Source organism: Mastigoproctus giganteus, chromosome 9, assembly GCF_048544385.1.
Source record: "Mastigoproctus giganteus isolate SK-2022 chromosome 9, ASM4854438v1, whole genome shotgun sequence".
In the NCBI taxonomy this organism is placed as follows: domain Eukaryota; kingdom Metazoa; phylum Arthropoda; class Arachnida; order Uropygi; family Thelyphonidae; genus Mastigoproctus; species Mastigoproctus giganteus.
The window spans coordinates 70,184,687-70,206,065 of record NC_143583.1 but is presented as its reverse complement, the minus strand read 5'-3'; the positions used below and the strand labels follow the sequence as shown (position 1 = coordinate 70,206,065).

Below are 21,379 nucleotides of genomic sequence, written 5' to 3'. Positions count from 1 at the left end.
TTATGTCACACCAAACTGACTCGACACTGCCCTGTCCATCGATGTCAACTGGCTTCACTTCCTTTGACTTTATGTGTTTCTTAATTAATAGCATAACCCCTCCTCCCCTCCTGTCCTGTCTATCCTTTCTATATACATTGTATTCCCCAAATTCCAGTTCCGCATTACTTTTATCTGTGTGACACCACGTCTCTGATATCCCAACAATATCTGCGTTTGATGTTTTGAGCAATACCTCAAATTCATCAAATTTATTTACCAAACTCCTAGCATTGGTGTACACGCAGGTATACATGCACCTCTTTCTATTCTTAGCTACCCTAACACAACCCATGTGTTTACTTGTAACGCAATGACTACCAGCAGTCTCTGAAATATCCTGCATCTTGTTTTTCAGACTTCTGCTCATTTGAATAGAAGCAGTGCAAGAATCACTTCCACCTCTGCCAGTGGCTACTGTTAATCTATTAGTCCTTGTATCCCCCCCCAACTAGCAGTTTTCCGACCCACCTAACACTGCCTCGACAGCATCAGCAAAAATTCTTGCACCCTTTCTATTTAAGTGTATCCCATCCCTGTAGAAGCAATCTCTCCTGTTAACAAGTACAGTCCAGGCTGAAAAAAATTCTACCCCTTGAGCCTTGCACAATCCCTCCAGAGCCGAATTGATCGACAAGGCTCTCATCATATACTCCCTCCTATCGTGTCTGGGCAGAATTGCAGACACTTTCAAGTTCAACCCTAATTCACGGCTTTTTTTCAACAGTGACCTGTACTTGCTAAGTAATTCCGCCGGTCTCCTACTCTTAATATCATTAGTGCCAACGTGTACAACTATATCACCTTTTGTGCCCTTAAAAGATGATATCCGCTCTACAACGTCATCAACCTTTGCCCCTGGCAGACATACCCTGGTCCTATTCCACCTATCCTTTTTACAAAGCATGTTTCCCGTTTCCCTGACAATAGAGTCACCAACAACTACTAGTTCCTGTGGGACCGGCGCATTCTGCCTAGGGGGCTGCCCCTGTGTTGCCTGATGACCAAGTGCAAGCTCTGGCGTTGATGTGGGCAGCTGAGAGCTTGATGGGCCCCTCAATTTATTTCCTTCGAGGGCATCCACCCTGTCCTTCAAGGTCTCATAAAGGCCCATAACAACGCTGAGTTGTCTCCTGATTTCCTTGCACTCCTTACATCGTCCACACACAAAGACATCCCCCTTGGCAGTATCATGTCCCGTACCCGACTGCTCCGCAAACATCAAGCAAACAGTGCATTTTAATAGACTGTGATTCAGAGGGCAACTGCCCCCCTCAGTTCTCCCCTGAACCACAGCACTCCCATTAGCTTGAGCCTTTTGCTTTGCTGCTCTGGTCAGAGTCATGATTCCAATTTAATTCAATAAAATTTAAAACAAAAATTAAATCCTTAAGTTATATCCCAAAACAGTTATGTTATATATATATATATATATATATATATATATTTTTTTTTTTTTTTTTTTTTTCGGTATCTAGTGTTCCCTTTATACAACTTCCGTATCACGTGTACCACTATAGTTATGTATTAATTATTTGTTACGATTAAGTCGTTATATATATTTATAGAGTTAAAAATACAATTTAATTGACAATAAAGTTTATCAAGATTAATAGATTTACTGATTAATTGACAATATTATATTATGTACTATACTACACTAAGGTTATGCTATCGTGTAAAAATGGCGGGAATTCACGAACGGTATTTCTACGGACTCGTAAGTATTGATTAGCTTCGAAATCTCGCTATCTCAATTTAGAATAAACTAAGGATCCTGACTAGGTCTATAATCTACTTATAGAAGATAATTTGATATAACAATTGGTTAATAAATCGACTAAATTTGGTTAAAAGACCTCTCGTTCAATTTGTGACACGTGGATTTGATACCGTTACCGATACTAAGTAATATCTACGAAATCTCTGTCTAAGTTAAACTTTAAACTAAGTATCGTAACTAGGAATATAAAGCTACTCTAGAAAATAAGTTAATATGACAATTTAAACTAATAAAGCAGAAAATAAATCAGGAAAAACTTCTCTGTTTGAAGAGCTTTAAGGAGCAATTCTGCACAGGCTATTCTCGCACCCAGATCTCGCACCCAGATTAGTTTGCATTTGGCCACATTTTGATACTAAGCAAAAGCAACTGCTCTGTGCCCATAATCAATTGTGATAAGCTACTGACAGTATAGCCTGATATACACTGAGTGATCACTGAATTATGACCACCCCCTATGAAAACTGAATGAGACCTATTGACCATGTGAGGTATGAGAGTGCACAGTTAGTCGACCTGCTTAGCATAGATAAGGTGTCAGTGGTTCAGTAGGTAGTAAAATTCCGAGTGTGATGGGTAAAAGGAAGGATTTATCGGACTTTCATAAAGAACAGATTGTGGGAGCTCGGCGAGCTGGTGCCTCGATTTCCCAAACGGCTGAACTGGTGGGGTGTTCGAGAGCCGCCGTTATTAAAATGTACCAGGACTGGTATCAAAATGGTAAAACAACGACACGGCAGCAAAGCTGCAAAGGTCAGCGAAAGGTTGATGTTAGAGATGGACGCTGGTACAGGTGAACAGGCGCAGCACTATTGAAGAGTTGACTACGCAATACAACATGAGCCAACCCAGAACAATATCTGGCATGACTGTGCATTGCATTCTTGCACGTATGGGCTATGCCAGCAGACGACCCCTACTGTATCCTCTCCTAACCAAGGTTCATTGGTGTAAAAGACTCGCCTGGTGCAAAGAGCATGTAAGTTGGACCTTAGAAGACTGGAAGAAGGTGTGCTGGTCAGATGAGTCATGTTATTTACTCCACACCATGGATGGTCACGTGAGGATTTGGCATCAGCAACATGAGGCTCTTCATCCATCATGCATGGTATCAAAAGTGCAGGCTTGTTGGTGTGAGGCGTGTTTCACTGGCAGGAACTTGGATCCCCGGTGCATGTGGAACAACGTATCACTGGTCTCCGCTATCGTCAACTGCTTGCTGACTGTGTACATCCCGCTATGTTACACTTTTTCCCGAATGGCAGTGGTGTCTTCCAAGATGACAATGTGCTGAGCCATCGGGCACTTGATGTGCAGGAATGGTTTGAGGAACACAGTTCTGACTTCCGGCATATCAGTTGGCCTCCGAAACCCCCCCCCCCCCCGATATCAACCCCATAGAGCACTTGTGGGACACTATGGAAAGGCATATCAGGCATCTGGATACACCAATCACCTCCATACCTGCATTGCTAGCTGCATTACACACAGCTTAGTTGGCCATACCTCCTGAATGCTTCCGACATCTTGTTGAATCAATGCCACATTGGATAGCTGCTGTACTGAGGGCAAAAGGAGGACCTACAAAGTATTCGGTAGGTGGTCATAATTCAGTGATCACTCAGTGTAAAGAGCATCTCCTACCTCAACTAACACAAAGGAAAGAAAGAAAGAAAGTAGTAAACTTAATTACATGTAAAATTACAATAAGTACAAAAAAAGAATGAAAAAATGTAAATAGCAATCATTTTTCCATTAATGGCAGATGGTTAGACAGTCTGAAGCAGTGGCACACAAACTGTGGTCTGCTGATCAGGGTGTTTTTTTTGTGTATAAAAGTTAATTACTATTCCAGTATGCATAATTAAAATTTATTTTGATACAGTATTTTGCTATTCACAATCTTAAAATTAGTTCTAAGTGTAGTCCAGTGAGGGATGGGGGGAATCCTTTGTGCTTTTAAGTGAAAAGGTGAATTTACTGTGCATTATATGCTTCATGAGTGAGTTACATAGTAAAAAAGATACATTCTTATCTGTGATTCTGAAAGATAAGTTGTTAAAGACCCCTACTATTTCTGGAAGCCAAGATATAAGTAATTATGTATGAAGTAGACTGTACACAGACAGACAGGTGGATAGATTTTTAATTTTATCTTTTTAGATCTGGATAATTTGAAACATTGAAGGAAAAATTTGATGGTTTTTTAGAAATATTTTTGTTTGTTGCCGAGCATAATGTATTTTTTTGAGAACAATAAAACAAAATGATATTTTATTTTGGGGATCTGCTGGTAAAGCTAGGAATCAAAAGAGGACTGAGTTGCAAAAAAGATTGCATGACACTGATCTAAAGGTAGGATGTAAGTAGCTAAAAAGAAGTAAAATTAATGATTAATAAAGTTTGGCTGTAAATTGAGAATGTTGAGCTGTATAGAAAGTTTAAAAATGACATGATAATAAGCAGTGGAACCACTGAGTTTCTTATTTTTATATGGATGATTCCACCAAAGGCAGTACTACCAAGCTATTTCTACCTAGCATCTCCTACCTCAACAAACAAAGACTTGGCTGGTTCTTCCCTAATTTACATGCTACCTTTCTTCTGGCAGGACATGGTCATTCAAAAAGTGACTTCAGGACTTTGAGCTTGTAAACTATACCCATTGTGTATGTGGAGAACTGGAGGACTGGCACCACATAATGCACTCGTGTAACATCTACCTGGATCTATGTAATCAACTGTTACTGGATTTAAATTTAACCACACTTAGTCCGGAAAGCAACCTGTTAAAATCAAAAGAAGCATTTTTAGCTTTTAGCAAATATGCCTCAGCAGTCTTCAAAAGTCGTTGGTATAATTTCTTCTCGTACCTGCTCTTCCCTCATCACCGGCCACTATCAGAACTGAATGAACACCCAACTGGATATCTTCCTTGTTGGAATGATGGCACTGAACTGATAGCAATCAAACTCAGACACTTTCCATTGCACCTACCCAACTTTGCAGACCCCTTGTTCTGCAACCTGCCTTCCTTTTCCTGGCCTTTGGTGGGCTCCCAGACCAGGAGTGATTCCTACTTTTCCCTTCCCACCTCTTCTTTCTGCTGGAGGATGCTTCTTTCCTCATCCTCCTCCTTTTACTTACTTTGACCCCACCACTTGTACTACTACTTTCCCACTCTCTTCCCTTTTTTTTTTTTTTTTTTTTTGTGCGTGTGTGTGTGTGTGTCTCTGTCCAGAAAGCTCAGGCGACCCTGGCAGAGATCAGCAAAGAGTATGAGGGCAGCCTGGCTCACCTCCCAGTGGTGGTGGTAGGCAACATAGGGTTCCACTAGGGGCCCTGCAGCCAAGTAGCCAGAGACACAATAACAGAACATAACACAATACTGCATAAACCAGACACTACACTTTTTTTCTGGTTTTCTGGCTTATGCAGTAGTTCTGCATTCCATCACAGAGTACATATGGTGCAGATGTGGGGAACCACAGATGGTGCCCCACATACAGCATCAGTGGCATGTCTGTGAATTTTGCATATTTTTAGACTGGTCTTATTGGGAAAAAAAAAAAAATGCTAATTTTTTCATCTGAGATCAGCTAACTCAGCCCTTCTTGAAAAGACAACATTATTTTTTCATGTCACTCAGAGTGAATCCTAACCTTTTCAAATGATTCAAATAACAGTCATTATTTTTCAATTAAAGCTATTTTATATAAGGCATTTCATAACATCTTGGCCGTAATTTCACGATGGATTCAGGACATGAAACAATGAAAAAAGTTTATATAAACATGCCCAAAATTGCTTTGTTTCTAAGTTATAAAGCATAGGTAGTTATAAAAGTTAATTACTATTCCAGTGTGCATAGTTGGAATTTATTTTTATCCAGTATTTTATTATTCATAATCATAAAAATTTGTTTTAAGTGCAGTTCAGTGAAGAATAAGAATGTTTGTTTCCAGTGGTGGGGAAGTCCTTAAAAGTTTTTGGGCTTTTAAGTGATAGCATGTATGCAATTGAAGTGAGAATGAAGGCTTATGGGTATTAAAAAAAAAAAAAAAAAATTATACATATATAAATTTTTTTAGGGGAACGGTGACAATTGCAAGATATAGGGGTAGAATTTTTTTCAGCCTGGTCTGTACTTGTTAACAGGAGAGACTGCTTCTACAGGGATGGGATACACTTAAATAGAAAGGGTGCAAGAATATTTGCTGATGCTATCGAGGCAGTGTTAGGTGGGTTGGAAAACTGCTAGCTTGGGGGGGATACAAGGACTAATAGATTAACAGTAGCCACTGGCAGAGGTGAAAGTGATTCTTGCACTGCTTCTATTGGAATGAGCAGCAGCCTGGAAAACAAGATGAAGGATATTTCAGAGACTGCTGGGAGTCATTGCGGTACAAGTAAACACATGGTTTGTGTTAGAGTACACCAATGCTAGGAGTTTGGTAAATAAATTTGATGAATTTGAGATATTGCTCAAAACATCAAAGGCAGATATTGTTGGGATATCAGAGACGTGGTGTCACACAGATATAAGGAATGCAGAAATGGAATTTGGGGAGTACAATGTGTACAGAAAGGATATGCACGATAGGAAGGGAGGAGGGGTTATGCTATTAGTTAAGAAACACGTAAAATCCAAGGAAGTGAAGCCATTCGACATCGCTGGACAGTGCAGTGTCGAGTCAGTTTGGTGTGACCTAAGCATTGGGAGATCAAAATTGAGAGTAGGAGTGTGCTATAGGCCTAAAGACTCTGATGAGTATAATAAGAAACTGTACAGGGAAATAGAGTGGACCAGTAACTCTACTGACTTGGTTGTCGTGCCGGAGTATAAACAGAAAATTTATTTATTTATTTATTATTATTAAATCAGAGAGTCTTATTATAATGGGGGATTTTAATTTCCCAGATATTGACTGGAATTTGTGGGTTGGTCACTCATACACTAGCAAAGCTTTTGTGGATTTATTGGATGAATGTTTTCTACATCAGCATGTTTGGGAGGCAACTAGAGGGAGTAATACTCTTGATCTGATTATCAGTAGTGATTCTTCATGCATTAAGAATCTGTAGATAAAGGAACCACTAGGTGGCAGTGATCACAGTGTGCTGAAGTGGGATTTACTCAAAGAGGTAACTACCATCAGGGGTGAAGGGAAGGGTTTTTGCTTTCGTAAAGGCGACTACGATGGTCTGAGACAGTATTTAAATTCTATACAGTGGGACTAACTGATGATGTTACCAACAGCAAATTCAAAATGGGAAGCATTCAAAGAATTTATCTTTGAAGCTACTAGGCTTTACATACCAACTAAGAAATATTGTTCAAGGTTTAGGCCTAAATGGATGTCAGATGAACTAATGAGACATATGGCAGAGAAGAAAATGCATGGGATACATAAATTAATGGGTGACATGGAAGCTTATGATAGATATAAGCTGGTCTGTAACCAAGTCACAAAGGAGATTAGGCAGGCAAAGGCAGATTATGAGAAATACTTGGCAAAGGATGCAAAGAAAAACAGAAAAGAGTTCTTTATCTATGTAAACTCTAGAAGGAAAGGGATGAATCAGATTGGTCCAATGGATATTGATGGTTCAACAGTTGAGGATCCTGCTCAGGTGGCTAACAATCTAAACGAGTATTTTGCATCTACATTCACGCATGAGGAGTTATTCAGGAAGGAGAATGACGTAGGTAAAGTAAACATTGGCAGTGAGCTAGATGATTTTGTAATAACTGAGAGGAAAGTGGAGGAGAGATTGTTGAGGATAAAAATTTAAAAAGGCACCTGGGGTGGATGGGATCTATCCAGTTATATTAAAGGAGGCAGCAAAGGAAGTAAGCAAACCCTTAGCCATAATTATGAGAGCTTCTTTGGACTCAAGGGAGGTATCCATAGAATGGAGATGTGCAAATGTGACCCCAATTCACAAAGGAGGATCAAAGGCTGACACAAGTAATTATATGGCAGGGTTGTTAAGAGCACTACTGACACTAAGCTGCTGCAACAGGATCTCAACAGTGAGAGGTGGCAAATGAAGTTTAACATTGACAAATGTAAAGTACTACATATGGGAAACAGCAACCCCAGAGCAACGTATCAACTCTGTGGTACTACACTGACAGTGGTAGAGAATGAAAAGGACCTGGAGATAATTGTGCAGGCAGATATGAATTTCTCTGAGCAGTGCAGATGGGCTGCATGGTGTCTTGTCAATGATATACGGGAATTTTTCTAGCATGGATAAGGAGGTGATTATTCCCTTATATAAGGCAATGGTCAGGCCACACCTTGAGTACTGTATACAGGTCTGGAGGCCTCATTTGAAGAAGGATGTAGAGCCGCTGGTACGAGTACAGAGAAGGGCAACAAGATTAGTGAATGGAACAAAGGGTTGCTCTTACGAAGAAAGGTTTAAGTTTTGCAAATTACAGTGTCTGGAGACTAGGCACCGGCGAGGTGATCTGATAGAGGTGTATAAAGCTTTGAATGGTGTGAGCATGCTCAATTCCGATGGGATTCTTCCTCTTGCTCAGAATAATCACCTGAGAGGGCATAAATTCAGATTGAGGAAAGACAGATGTAGGATAGATGTGCGGAAATTTGCCTTTAGCCAGCCGGTAGTTGGTTGGTGGAACAGACTTCCATCCCTTGTTGTGGAAGTTGATAGCCTAAATAAATTTAAGGCTCAGCTGGACAGGTATTTCGAATGAACGGAGGGGTGAAATGGAAGTGGATTTTTTTTTTTTTTTGTTTGTTTTTTTGGCTGATGCTGCATAAGCTTGCTTTCTTGCATCATATGCCTCTACTAATGCTAATAACAATAAGAATATTTGTTTCTAAATAAGACCTTTCAGAGAATAGACAAGCATCTTGGAGATACAAGATATTCAAAAAACAAGCTTTAGATGGTGATGGACCTATGAACACCAAGCTGTTAGTTTGCACGAGTGAATCCTGAATTGCACGGAGGAAAACCCTGATGACAGTGCTCAGAGGATAGCAACAGTAATTTTACAGAAATAGCAGCTTTATCTCTATTACATTAAGGCCTCATTAAAGCTTTCTCACAAGAAGCTTTTTTTGTACTTACTTCTACAACGAGCAGCTCACAAAAAAGAGAATCTACATAACATCATCCAGTCAAGACACTGGCAACAATTTAGTATTAATGTATGGACAGGAATCATTGTTGATTGCTTAATTAGCCCTTTTTTTTTTACATGGAAGGTTAACAGAGAATATTCTGATTTTTTTTTACTATTGCTGTTCAAAAAGTTATGCATGATGATGCTCTGGCTCATTGTAGTCAAGTTGCTAGACTGGATCAGTATTTTCTCATCGTTTCCTGATAATTGGATAGGCCATGGAGGCCATGAATTTCAGATGAAATTCATCTTTTAAAAATGCAGAGGGTTTTTTTCTGCAGAGGGTTTGCATCTAATATTGCTAAAAATAGATTTTGGTGGCATTTAAATTTTTATACATGCAGTAAAAATACAAGGCTTATGTTAAGGGTCGTATTGACAGTTACAGCTTCTAATTAGCAAGTTTAAACTTTAAAAGAAGTATAATTTCATTTCAGTGGAAACAGTAAACTCTCAAAATCCAGCACCCTTGGGTATTGAGAGATCTCATATTTTTGAGAAGTATACCTAGCATTTGGGCAGTTTTGAAGAACCATAATTCAATGAGTATTAAGCTCTATTATTATTATTATTATTATTATTATTATTATTATTATTGCTGCTCTTATATTATTTCTCCCTGATTGGGGGGTTCCACTTCGTGACGGGTATTGCTACCAAGTACACAGGATGGTTGTTGTTATGTCTGATGTTACTGTTGGTTGAGGAACTCTCTGACAATCCTACAGGTGTTCAGGAGTGCGACTTTCTGGAGTTCCTTGTAGGTGTTCACTGGGAATATTGCTGCTGGGCTGGTATGTAGGGTCTTTGGCACCATACCTGTGGTTGAAACGATGATCGGGATAGTTGTTACTTGTTGCATATGCCACATCTCTTTGATCTCCTGTCTTAGGTCGGTGTACTTCCTGATTTTTTCCCCCATGGGTTTTCTGCTGGTTGCCAGTGTTGGGTACCGCTATGTCAATCAGATAGGTAGCCTTTTCCTTCTTGTCCACAAGGGTTATATCCGGTCTGTTGTGCAGGATTGTACTATCTGTTATTATGGCACGGTCCCAGTACAGCTTTTTTTTTTTTTTTTTTATGTGAACTCCAAACACGAGAGGTATTAAAACCTGTAGTACTTAATACCATGCTTGGGTTGGAGGTTGAGAAGATGAAAGAAGATATTTGTTAACATTGGACTTGAACTTCTGTAGACTGTAATTTTCAGGAAATACGTATTAAGGAAATTTGTTCCAGAAAACAGCAGTTGAATGAATAAACGAGGAAGATGAAAAGTTGGTTCTGTGGGTTTGAAGTTGGACAGTAAATAATGTTGGCTGGTGGTGGCACGTGTTCGGACTGTTTTGAAAGAGAGAGCGGGAATTATAGAAGCCAATTCAGAAGAACAGTGCCCATGGAAGTATCTGTAGAAGAGGCATGCAGCAGAAACAGTACGTCTATGAGAAAGTGAGTGGAGAGACTCTGTTAGAGATGAATCATTAATTAACCTAACTGCCCTCTTCTGAATGGAATCAAGAAGCCTGAGAGAGGTTTTGGGGGCACCACCCCAGATGTGGAAACAATATTCCATGGCAGGGCGGTTTTGCGATTTATACAGAGTGAGCAGCTGTTTGGAAGGAAAGTAACGCCGAGAGCGAAAGAGAAAACCAATTTTTTTAGATGCATATGAAGCAATATTTGTAATGTGCTTGTACCAAGAGAAATTAGAAGTCAGGGTAATCCCCAAAAGAGATATATCATTTTGCCTAGAAATCGGAGTGTCACTAAAGATAAGCATAGAAGCAGAAGAATCCTTTTTGCGAGATATAAGACAAGACTGAATTTTAGAAGGGTTGAAATCAACTAAGTTGTCTTTGCCCCACTGGAGAATTACCTGAAGATCGGCATTCAAAGAATTGGTAGCAGATTTTCGAGAAGTTGAAGCTGATTGAGCAGGACAAGGTTTCTCAAAATGGAAAGTGGAATGCAATGTGCTATCATCGGCAAAACTATGGATAGGATTTCCAGTCAATGGAAGAAGGTCGTTAATATACAAGAGGAAAAGAACTGAACCTTGGGGGACACCGGCATTAGTAGTGAAGTTAGAAGACAGAGAGCCATCTATCATCACCCTCAGTGAGCGAACAGAGAGAAAACTGGATAACCAATTACTAAAAACAGTTGGCAAACCATAAAATGGAAGCTTGTTTAGAAGACCTTTATGCCAAACACGATCAAAAGCCTTTGAGATGTCAAGAGCAACTACTTGTGTTTCACCGAACCTTTCCATTGAATTAGTCCATAAATGGGTAACATAAGCCAGAATATCACCAGTGGATCGACACTGATGGAATCCATACTGGCGATCGTTGATCAGACGGAAGATTTCTAGGTAGTTTAAGAGTTGGCGGTTAATTGATTTCTCCATTACTTTAGAAAGAGTAGAAGTAATTGCAATGGGACGATAATTGGATGGGAGGGATTTGTCACCCTTTTTAGGAACTGGCTGGATATGAGCAAATTTCCAAGCAGAAGGAAAAACACCTTTGGAATAAGAAAGTGAAAAAAGGCGGCAAAGAATAGGAGTAAGTTCAGGAGCACAAGTTTTGAGAACAAGTGGAGAAATACCATCAGGACCTGAAGCTTTCTTAGCATCAAGATTCATCAAAATCCTTCTGATATCCTTTTGACGGAAGACCACAGGAGGCATTGAATGGAGCATGTTGGGAATGGTGGGAGGTGTTTTACCAAGATCATTAATACATGAGCTGGAAGAAAAATGGGATGCTAGCAGGTCAGCTTTATCTTTGGCTGAAGTGACAACAGAACCATCTTGTTTGGACAGAGGTGGGAGCAGAGATGGGCAAAAGTTGCGGCCAATAGCTTTGGCAAGAGACCAGAATGCTCGGCTACCAATAGGGCAAGGAGCAAGTTTTCTACTCTTAGCCTGTTCAAAATCTACGTTGGACTGATTAATAACTGCTTTACAATTGTTGTGAGCTTTGGTGTAGGCAGAAAATGAAACTGAAGAATTAGAAACAAGCCATTTATGATATGCAACCTTCTTCTCTTGAACAGCCTTAGCACATTTATTGGAAAACCAAGGTTTAGATAAAGGACGAGATTTTAAAGTGGAGTGTGGGATAAAGGATTCCATTCCTGCAAGAATAATTTCACTGACATGATCTGAGCAAACGTTGACATCAGAAGTTTTGAAACAGTAATCCGACTAAAGAAAAGAAGTCTCGCAGGTCATCCCATTTTGCACTCTTGTAATTCCAAAAAACACGAGGTTGGGAATAGCCATGAGATAAAGGTTCCATTGGAGAAGAGACAATCACCAAATTGTAGTTTTAAATGTTTTTCACCAACCTCGGTTGGTGAAAAAAAGAAAATGTTTTTAAATGTTTTTCACCAACCTAGGTTGGTGAAAAACATTTAAAACAACAATATGAATATACCCAACCTCAGAGGCATGTTTGAAGGACAATCACCAAGTTGTGATCTGAAGTGCCTAAAGGACCTCTCACTTTGACCGTGTACTTAGAAGGGTTGTTTGTGAGAAAAAGATCAAGCGTATTGGCTGTATGATTAGGATTGTCCGGTATTCTTGTAGGTAAATGAACAATCTGTGCTAAGTCATTAGTAATTGCAAAAGCCTCAGCATTTCGACCTACTGGGTCGGTGTGACTAGAAAACGGAAGCCAGCTGGAGTTGTGAACATTAAAATCACCAAGGAAAATTACCTCACTGTTAGGAAAGTTGGACTGGAGAAAGTGAAGTTGCAAAGAGAGGAAGTCAAACAGCTCCAAGTGATTAGTGGAGTTGGGAGAACGGTAGAGACAACAGATGAATTTGACACAATGAGGTAGAGAGATTTTAAGCCAGAGAAGATCAAAGAGAGGAGATTCCAAATTGCCAAGTCTCTGACAGGGAATATCAGAACGGACATATGCACAAGTACCACCTCTGAGGTGAAAGGAATCATACAGCGAATAATTTGGGCATCTGAGATGAGCAGTAGCTGAATCAACTGATAACTGAGATTCTGTCAGAAAAAGTACATGGGGTTTGGCAGACTGCAAGTGGAAATAGACATCGTTGAGATTAGAATTGAGACCACGTATATTTGTGAAAAGAATTGGGAAGTGCTTGGGAGGTTTAGATCTTTTCGCAGATAAGCTTGCTCTATTAGTTTGACAATTCATGGTGTAATCAATAGTAAGAAAAAGTGGGTGGGGTATGCTGTATGAATTAATGAAATTTTTGGATATGGCGTACACGTGGTAAGAATATACCCAGATCCTTGACATAACGTGGCCTCGACAATGCTCCCCGCATACACACTACTCGGACTCCCTCCAGTCACTATCTGGCAGAGTAGAGGTAGCAAGATTATACACTAGCTGATCTGGAAGCCTCCTAGAGAGTTACCAATAGGTTCGGTCCAGTGTACTAACTAGCGTCCGGCCTGCAAACACCATTTTAGAGCTGTACCCTCGAAATGTAAGGAATATTGGATCTTGCCACGACGTTCATAACCTCAAAAGTCATCAATCATACTGCATGATGGAAGAGATAGGGAAGGGTTGACTGGAACTTAGCTCTAGAGACTAAACATGGGTTCCACCACTTCAAGCCTCCAATAAGCAAAGTGGTTGTATTTCACCGGTTAATGAGAGTCATCTACTACCTAGTACTGCCTGGTAACAGAGGGGCGGCGTTCCTCCATGTAGTGTGGGTGCCACACCTCGACCCCTGCTTACGTTGGTTCACATCTGGGTGGTCACCCACCATGTACTTGTGCATGGAGATTATACCCAGGATTACTAACAGTCCCACCATCGTGAAGGTGCAAGCAGAGGATTTGGCTGTCACAGACCGTCCTGACTTCACCGAAATTGGGTCCACTTGACTTGAGTGTCACCCGAATATCAGTTCCATCAGCGTTTTAGATTCCCAGGTAGCAAGTACAGCTTGTCTGTCCTATCTGAGAGAATGTCTGTGACAATCTCAAGAACCAGGTTGTGGGTTGAGGTCTCTAGTACTGCCTGGGGGTTCGTACTTGTAGTATGGTACACTTTCTTCGACCAACTGGTATTTCTTTGCTAGCTTCTGATGTATTATCCTGGCTATGTCTACGAGTGTACTCAGTCTGGGTGATCACCTTGCATCCTGCGGTGATGTGTTAGATCGTTTCTGAGGCCAGGTGGTATCGTTAACATGTGTCATCTAACACTCTGGGCTCCTTGGCGATGTATTTCCTATAGTTCCTGGTGTTGATTACCTGGTCTTGGATGGCGAGTATGAATCCTTCAGTCTTGGGGAAGAGCGTCCCGCTTGCGAGCCATGCATTGGAAGCAATTTTATCTATGTGATCCTGATGGAGATCATTGTAGTGTCTGCCCTGGAGTGTCTTCCCTGCCCATCCTTCTAGCTTCGTTTGTACCTCCTGGTTGGAGGGAACTCCTTGCTTAGGTTCAGTGGGGTATACCGCTTGTGTATCTTCATTGTGGCCTGGTGGAGTGCTGCTGTGTGTTTCTGGAAGTAATCCTTCAGGTTAACTATCGCTGCCTTCTGTTGCTCAGTGAGATCTATCAGGCCCCTTCCTCCTTCTTCCCGGGCAATTGTCAGTCTCTCCACTGCAACTCTCGGGTGGTGTTGGTGGCTCTTGGTCATCATTGTCCTTGTCTTTCTCATGATATCCTCCAGCTCGATGTTAGTCAAATCTATGACCCCGAAGGAGTATGTTAGCACTGGGACTGCATAGGTGTTTATGGCTTTAACTGTGTTCCTTCCGTTCAGCTTTGCTTTCAGCAGGCTTCTGTCTCTGATGGTATTTTTCAGTCAGGCAGGCCTTAATTTCCTTGTGCTGTAACTGCTGAGCCTGCATCATCCCCAAGTATTTGTAGGCCTCTCCCTCTGCCATGGCTTCGATCTCTACCACTCTGCAGCTGGTAGTTTTGGTTGACTAATTTTTCCTGACGCAATTCGTGGGTCTTGCATTTATTCTTATTATTATTAGTCATATAGTGCAAGGAAGCCTGAGGCTTATGCTGCACCAGCTAAAAAAAAAAAAAAAAATTCCAAGTTACCCTGAGAGAGAGAGAGAGAGAGAGAGAGAGAGAGAGAGAGTCAGAAGTAGAATGGAATCACCAAGAAAGACAAGAATGATGACATCAGAGACTCAGAAGCCTGCTGAAAGCAAAGTTGAACGGAAGGAACACAGTTAAAGCCATAAACACCTATGCAGTCCCAGTGCTAACATACTCCTTCGGGGACCCTGGGTGTGCCAAGCCCATACTCACCAGATGTGAAAAGTGATATTCTCTTTATTTTCTGCACAAACATGAGAAATTTATAATTAATTGTATTGACAAAAATACAATCTTAACCATATTTAGTAGTTGCGTAGGCTGAAACCACAGTCAAATCAAATGCATGCATTACTGCACTCCTTGCATGTTATTTTATTATTTTTTTTATACTTTTACTGTCTACCTATCCTTTAGTATCTCTCTGCACACCTGTTATCTTAGTACTGTTCTAAGACAACTATTGTCACCCTTTATGACAAACAGTTATCCACAAAGCAGATTATAATTCTCACTATAATCCAGGAAAGATGCTATTCCAGACTTCTTCAGAAATATTGATTAAAAGTTTTGTTTATAATAATGGAACTGCTGTTTAAACTTGGTTGTCAAGTGCATTTCTAAAGCTTCACAGAAAGAGAAGATGGTAATTAAGTTTTTGTTTTTCTCACTTGGATATTCTTTCACATTGCTATGAGGAATTGATAAAATTCCAAGCTTGACTTGGGATAATTTGTTATATTTCAAGTTTCCTTGTGCACTTGTCCATATCCCAGCCAAGAACTGACACCAAAAGTACATGCCTTTATCTTTAATGATTTTGATAGATACTGATGTTTTTTACAAAATTAGTTCAGTTTGGTTAAAAAAAAAATTTGTTCTCTGAATAGTGTTATTAGATGGCAAATTGTTTCTCCAACAAATGTGATTATATTTAAGATAACATCAAATAATATTTAACTTAATGCTTCCAAAAACTCAGTTGGCAACTTGCTATCGATGAATTCTTTTTGGAGCCAGTACACTTTTGATTGCCATAAGGAAACACACAGTTGTAAACATTCATTGGATTATATTGGCAAACAAATCACCTCACTGGCACCATATTTATAGAACTACACCAATGCTTTTTTTTACCCTTGTATAAAATATTTTTGACTGATCAATTTGTAATCCATCAGCCTCTTTTGACATTCTTGATGCATTGTCTCTCATTGGTATTTTTATAATTGTAATGGACAAGGAAGGTGGCGTTTTAGCACATATTTCCAGACTATGACAAGTTAGTTAAAGGAATTACTGCCCTGTACATTTATTTTCATTGAAATACATCTTTCATAATATTAGTTTTAATAAATTCTGTCTTCTATTAATTTTTATTACTTTTTGAATTGAAATAGAGTATCATTCCTGGACCATATTATATGTATTATACTGGAAATGAAAAACTGGCAGACTGAAATTTGTTCTTTTTTTATATATATATTCTAACTGAACAGTTATGACAAACTATTCTCAGTTGTTTGTAATGGCTGTATTTGTTAATAAGAAATTTGAAAATAAGAAAAATTCACAGATTTTTAAATAAAATTCTCATTATGACAAATTTTGGACTAGCGCCTCACCTGTCTGGGCGGTTGTATCTGCCTAGAATAAGTAACATTAGTCTTCTCCATTGGTGAAGTGTTACTTATTTGAGGTAGTTTAATATCATGGCAACTTGTTTGTGAAGGTTGAAGGTTTTCACAGTATGAGATATAACTAAAACGATGCCAATTTACCTACTTCAGGATTCACTATGTACAAAAATGATGCATTTGCACTAACTTGTACATTCAGAAATTCTCATTTTAATGCAGTTCTACAATTTTTTCTGTGAAAGGGAAAACAAACCTGAAAAAACTATGTTATTACAAAATAAAACCTAAGAAACTGTGTTATGAACTGCTTTAATGATTAGACAGGGGTGTAAAAGTCAGTATTGGAAATTAATTTATACAACTCCTTGGTTAATTTTTCAAAGCATATTTTGGCAGTAATTGTTATTTTATTTATTTTTTTTGATATAATGTTTTGTATAAGGCAAATAATTTTGTGTTAATGTTAATTATTCAGGTAAAGATGACATACAGTACAGGTAACCCTCGTATAACACCGTAGTTAGGTTCTCATAAAATGGGAACCTAACTATGGTGTTATACGAGGTAGTTAGGTTACAACATGTTAGTAACAACTACATGTTGTGCGAAACCGTGTTATACGCGACTAAGAAAAAGTACAAAAATGGGAGTAACATTCCAAAAGCTAACAAAAATACACTATTTCGTTAACAAAATGTTAACAGAAATTAACAAAAAACACCATTCTGGATTTCATGTATCTTCTGCTCTCTTTAAAAGATCAGTGATCTGGGTTTGTTTGCTTTTGTTTGATAGATCTTTGTGAATTTCATTGTATGGAATTAAGCATTTTTGAAGCTCCCTTTTGAACTTTGGGGTCCTTTCATTCAAGAATCTGCATTCAAAAAATAAGATTCTAATTGCTCAGCTAACTTTATTCCTTCCCATGTGTTTCTTAGTGTAAAATTTGGAAGGTTAGAAATTTCATCTGCGCTGTCATCATCTGAATTGATTTGGTTTTACCTCTGATGCCTTTGCCAGCCTCTTTTTCTACCAGTAATTCTTGAATGCCTTCAGTAATCATATATATTTTTTATTTTTTTAGGAGCATTGGCAACTAAGGCCATGTTACTCTGTGTTTATTGCTATAAATTGCAAGTGTCCTGAGATCAGTTTTCTGTTTTGCTGGATGAAAAACCCCGAGTTTCCAGGAGAAAAAACCATGCAACCCTCGCCTGACTAACTCAGCCATGTTGTTAAAAATGCCCATAAAAATTCCTCCCATCATCAACGGGATTCGAAATCGGGTCTTGAGTGGAGTGGCGGGCAATTCTGTCAACTGTGCTACCCATGAGATACCTACTGGCATAGCAAGTTCTGGTATTGCACCGATTCTGTTTTCTACCCTTCCAACCATATTTCCTGAATGAACTGACTCTGACCATACATATTTCCACAAGCAGTTAACGTTGACGGTTTTACTTCTTTCAGTGATAAAGCTATGATTCTGATATAGACCACAATTGAGAAATGTTTCCATGCCTCCATTACTTCAATAGATTCAGAATAAATTTTTTCCAAAATCCATTGTAACGATTTTCTGTTGTAATGAGCTTTAAAGGTAGCTGATAAACTGAATGAGTATTTTGCATCTACATGAGTATTTTGCATCTACACATGAGGAGTTATTCAATGAGGGGAGTGCCAGAAGTTTATCAAACTCTAACAGGGAGCTAAGTAATTTTGTAATAACTGAGAGCAAAGTTGAGGAGAAATTGTTGAAGTTAAACATAAATGAGGCACCTGGGATGGAATGGGATCTATCCAGTTATATTAAAGGAGGCAGCAAAGGAAGTAAGCAAACCCTTAGCCATAATTATGAGAGCTTCCATGGACTGGAGGTGTGCAAATGTATCACCAATTCACAAAGGGAGTTCAAAAGGTGCCACAAGTAACTATAGACTTGTTAGTTTAACTTGTGTTCCGGGGAAAATAATGGAATCACTGGTTAAGAAGCATTGCAAGATCATCTAGACAAGACTGCAGTAATAATTCAGACAGCATGAGTTTGTTAAGGGAAGGTCTTGTCTAACCAATTTGATAGGATACTATGATGTGTTCACAAAGGAACTGAATGGAAAAATTAATTTTGATATCATATACTTGTATTTCATAAAAGCTTTTGATACTGTTGCACATTGGAGACTACTGTACAAATTGAAGCAGTATGGCATTAAGGGCAAGTTGCTATAATGGGTAAAGGATGGTCGAGTGGGAGAAGACAGAGAGTGGTAATCAATGGACACTGCTGCTCATGGACTAATGTTATTAGTGGAGTCCCTCAGGGTTCGGTATTGCGCCCATTGCTGTTTTGTATATTTATCAGTGATATTGATGAAGGTATATCAGGCTTAATGTCCAAGTTTGCAGATGATACAAAGGTTGGCAGGGTTGTTAACGACAGTAAAGACAGTACCCAACTAGATCTAGATAAGTTGGGCAAATAGGCTGAGAAGTTGCAACTGAAGTTTAACATTGACAAATGCAAAGTACTGCATATGGGTAGCAATAACCGAAGAGAAACATACCAACTGTGTGGTACTACACTCAGAGAAGTGGGAAGTGAAAAAGACCTGGGGGTAATTGTGCAGTCAAATATGAAGTTCGCCAAGCAATGGAGACGGGCTGCCCGGGCAGGTCATGGATCTTGTCAATGATATATAGGAATTTTGCTAGCAGAGACAGGGAGGTGATTATCCCATTATACAAAGGCAATGGTCAGGCCACACCTAGAGTACTATGTACAGGTCTGGAGGCCTCATTTTAGGAAGGATGTAGTGTTGCTAGAACAAGTACAAAGAAGGGCAACAAGATTGGTGAGGGGAACAAAGTGGTGCTCTTACCAAGAAAGGCTTAAGTTCTGCAAATTGCAGTGCGTGGAGAGTAGGCACCTATGAGGTGATCTGACTAAGGTGTATAAGGCCTTGAATGGCTTGAGCAAGCTGAATGCTGATGGGATTAAGAACCTGAGGGGGCACAGATTCAAATTGAGGAAAGACATAGATGTGCGGAAATTTGCCTTTAGCCAGCGGGTAGTTGATTTGTGGAACAGACTTCCATCTTTTGTTGTGGAAGTTGATAGCCTAAATAAATTTAAGGCTGAGCTGAATGGGATTTGGAATGAATGGAGGGGTGAGATTTTTTTGGCTGATGCTGCATAAGCTTGCTTTCTTGCATCGTATGTCTCTCTACTAATGCTAAAGGTGGATATAATGCCTTGATCTTATGGTTGAATGAAAGAAGTATTAACCTAGTACAACTGTGGTGGTGTTGGGAACATAACTTCAACATTTGAATGACTTAAATCTTTTGGATGGCTTGGTGTGCTATCCTATAGTAATAAAACTTTGAAACCTAGATTTTGCCACAGGTTCAACAAGCACAAGTTCAATAGCACAGAACATAACACGGGAATTTCCCTGCATAAAAGCTCAAAAATACCCTGTTATGTGAGGTTTACTGAAATTATCTAACTGTATTAGAGCGAAACCTTGTCATATAAATACTGTGTTGTGCTTGGATTGCCACAATTCTCAAACTGTGTTAGAGCAAAACCGTGTTGTAGAAGTACCGTGTTATACGGGAGTTGTCTGTAATTTCATTTAATAAAATTTTAGTATTAAATTGTGGGAGTACAAGGATTGTTATCACTGAAAATTAACATATTATAATAAAAAGAATTATCAAACTTGCTGGCTCTTAAACAATCCCCTCCCCCCACCATCACCACCTTCTTCAAGTATGTTTCCTTAAGAACGAGACAGTATCTTCAAACACTGTTTATGTTGCATATCATTAAATTGGTTATCATGAATATTGATTGCCATGTGTAATTTTGGTGGTTTATATTAAATATTGTTAATTGGTTTAGCTTATTTTTATTTAATTTTTAATGATAATTTTTATTCTTTGTGTAATTTTACTACTTAATTTATTGGTTTGTGATACCAGTGCAATAGGTTATCCTTACCAGTGAAAAAAAAAAAAAAAAAAAATTAAGTTAGTATGTGTTGTGCCATGGACTTTCCTGTTCTCAAATAATGTGGATTCTCAGAGGTCTATATTCAGCAGTTATTCCTGAACAGAATCACTAACCTGGAACATGGCCTTATCTGAAAAGGAAAAGTTTAAGAGGCTGCAGAAATTTTTTTGTGTGCTTTGTAACAAAACTCTAGGGTACAAGGCATACAAAGAGAGTTGCACTTCATTCTGATTAAAGCCACAAGCTACAAGATAAACAGTTTTAAAACTGTTTATGTTGTAGCTTGTGATGAAGATGATGCTTTTTTTATGCAATCTGTATAAATTGAACTTAATATTTTCTTGTATGTTTTTATTATTCTTTTTCTTATTATTATTTAGTCTTTGGGAATGAAACCAGATGCCTTTTATTGTGAAGTATTGTTGAAAGAAACTGGGATTTGTTGTCTTCCTGGCTCAGAATTTGGAGAAAAAGAAGGAACATATCATATAAGGTATAATTAATAGTGTAATTGAAATTTTCTAAAATTTTGGATTACGCTTCAAGAACAGGGGAAAAAATAAATTAGTTTTTGTTTTCCATTTATCTCCTCACTTTAATTCAGTTGTATTGAACTGAACTTGTAGTAAAGTTTTTTAAATAAACTACACATAA

The 21,379-nt window shown here is 38.9% G+C and overlaps 1 protein-coding gene across 6 annotated transcripts in view; it reads left to right on the top strand.

Moving 5' to 3' along the window:
* Nucleotides 1-21,379, top strand: part of LOC150080432 (alanine aminotransferase 1-like) — a 179,548-nt gene that overhangs the window by 130,481 nt on the left and 27,688 nt on the right. For all 6 annotated transcript variants that reach the window (XM_090382132.1, XM_090382133.1, XM_090382131.1 and 3 more), the window contains exon 13: nucleotides 21,106-21,218. In XM_090382132.1, coding sequence (XP_090238258.1) covers nucleotides 21,106-21,218 — 113 coding nt within the window. The remainder of the gene's footprint in view (nucleotides 1-21,105; nucleotides 21,219-21,379) is intronic.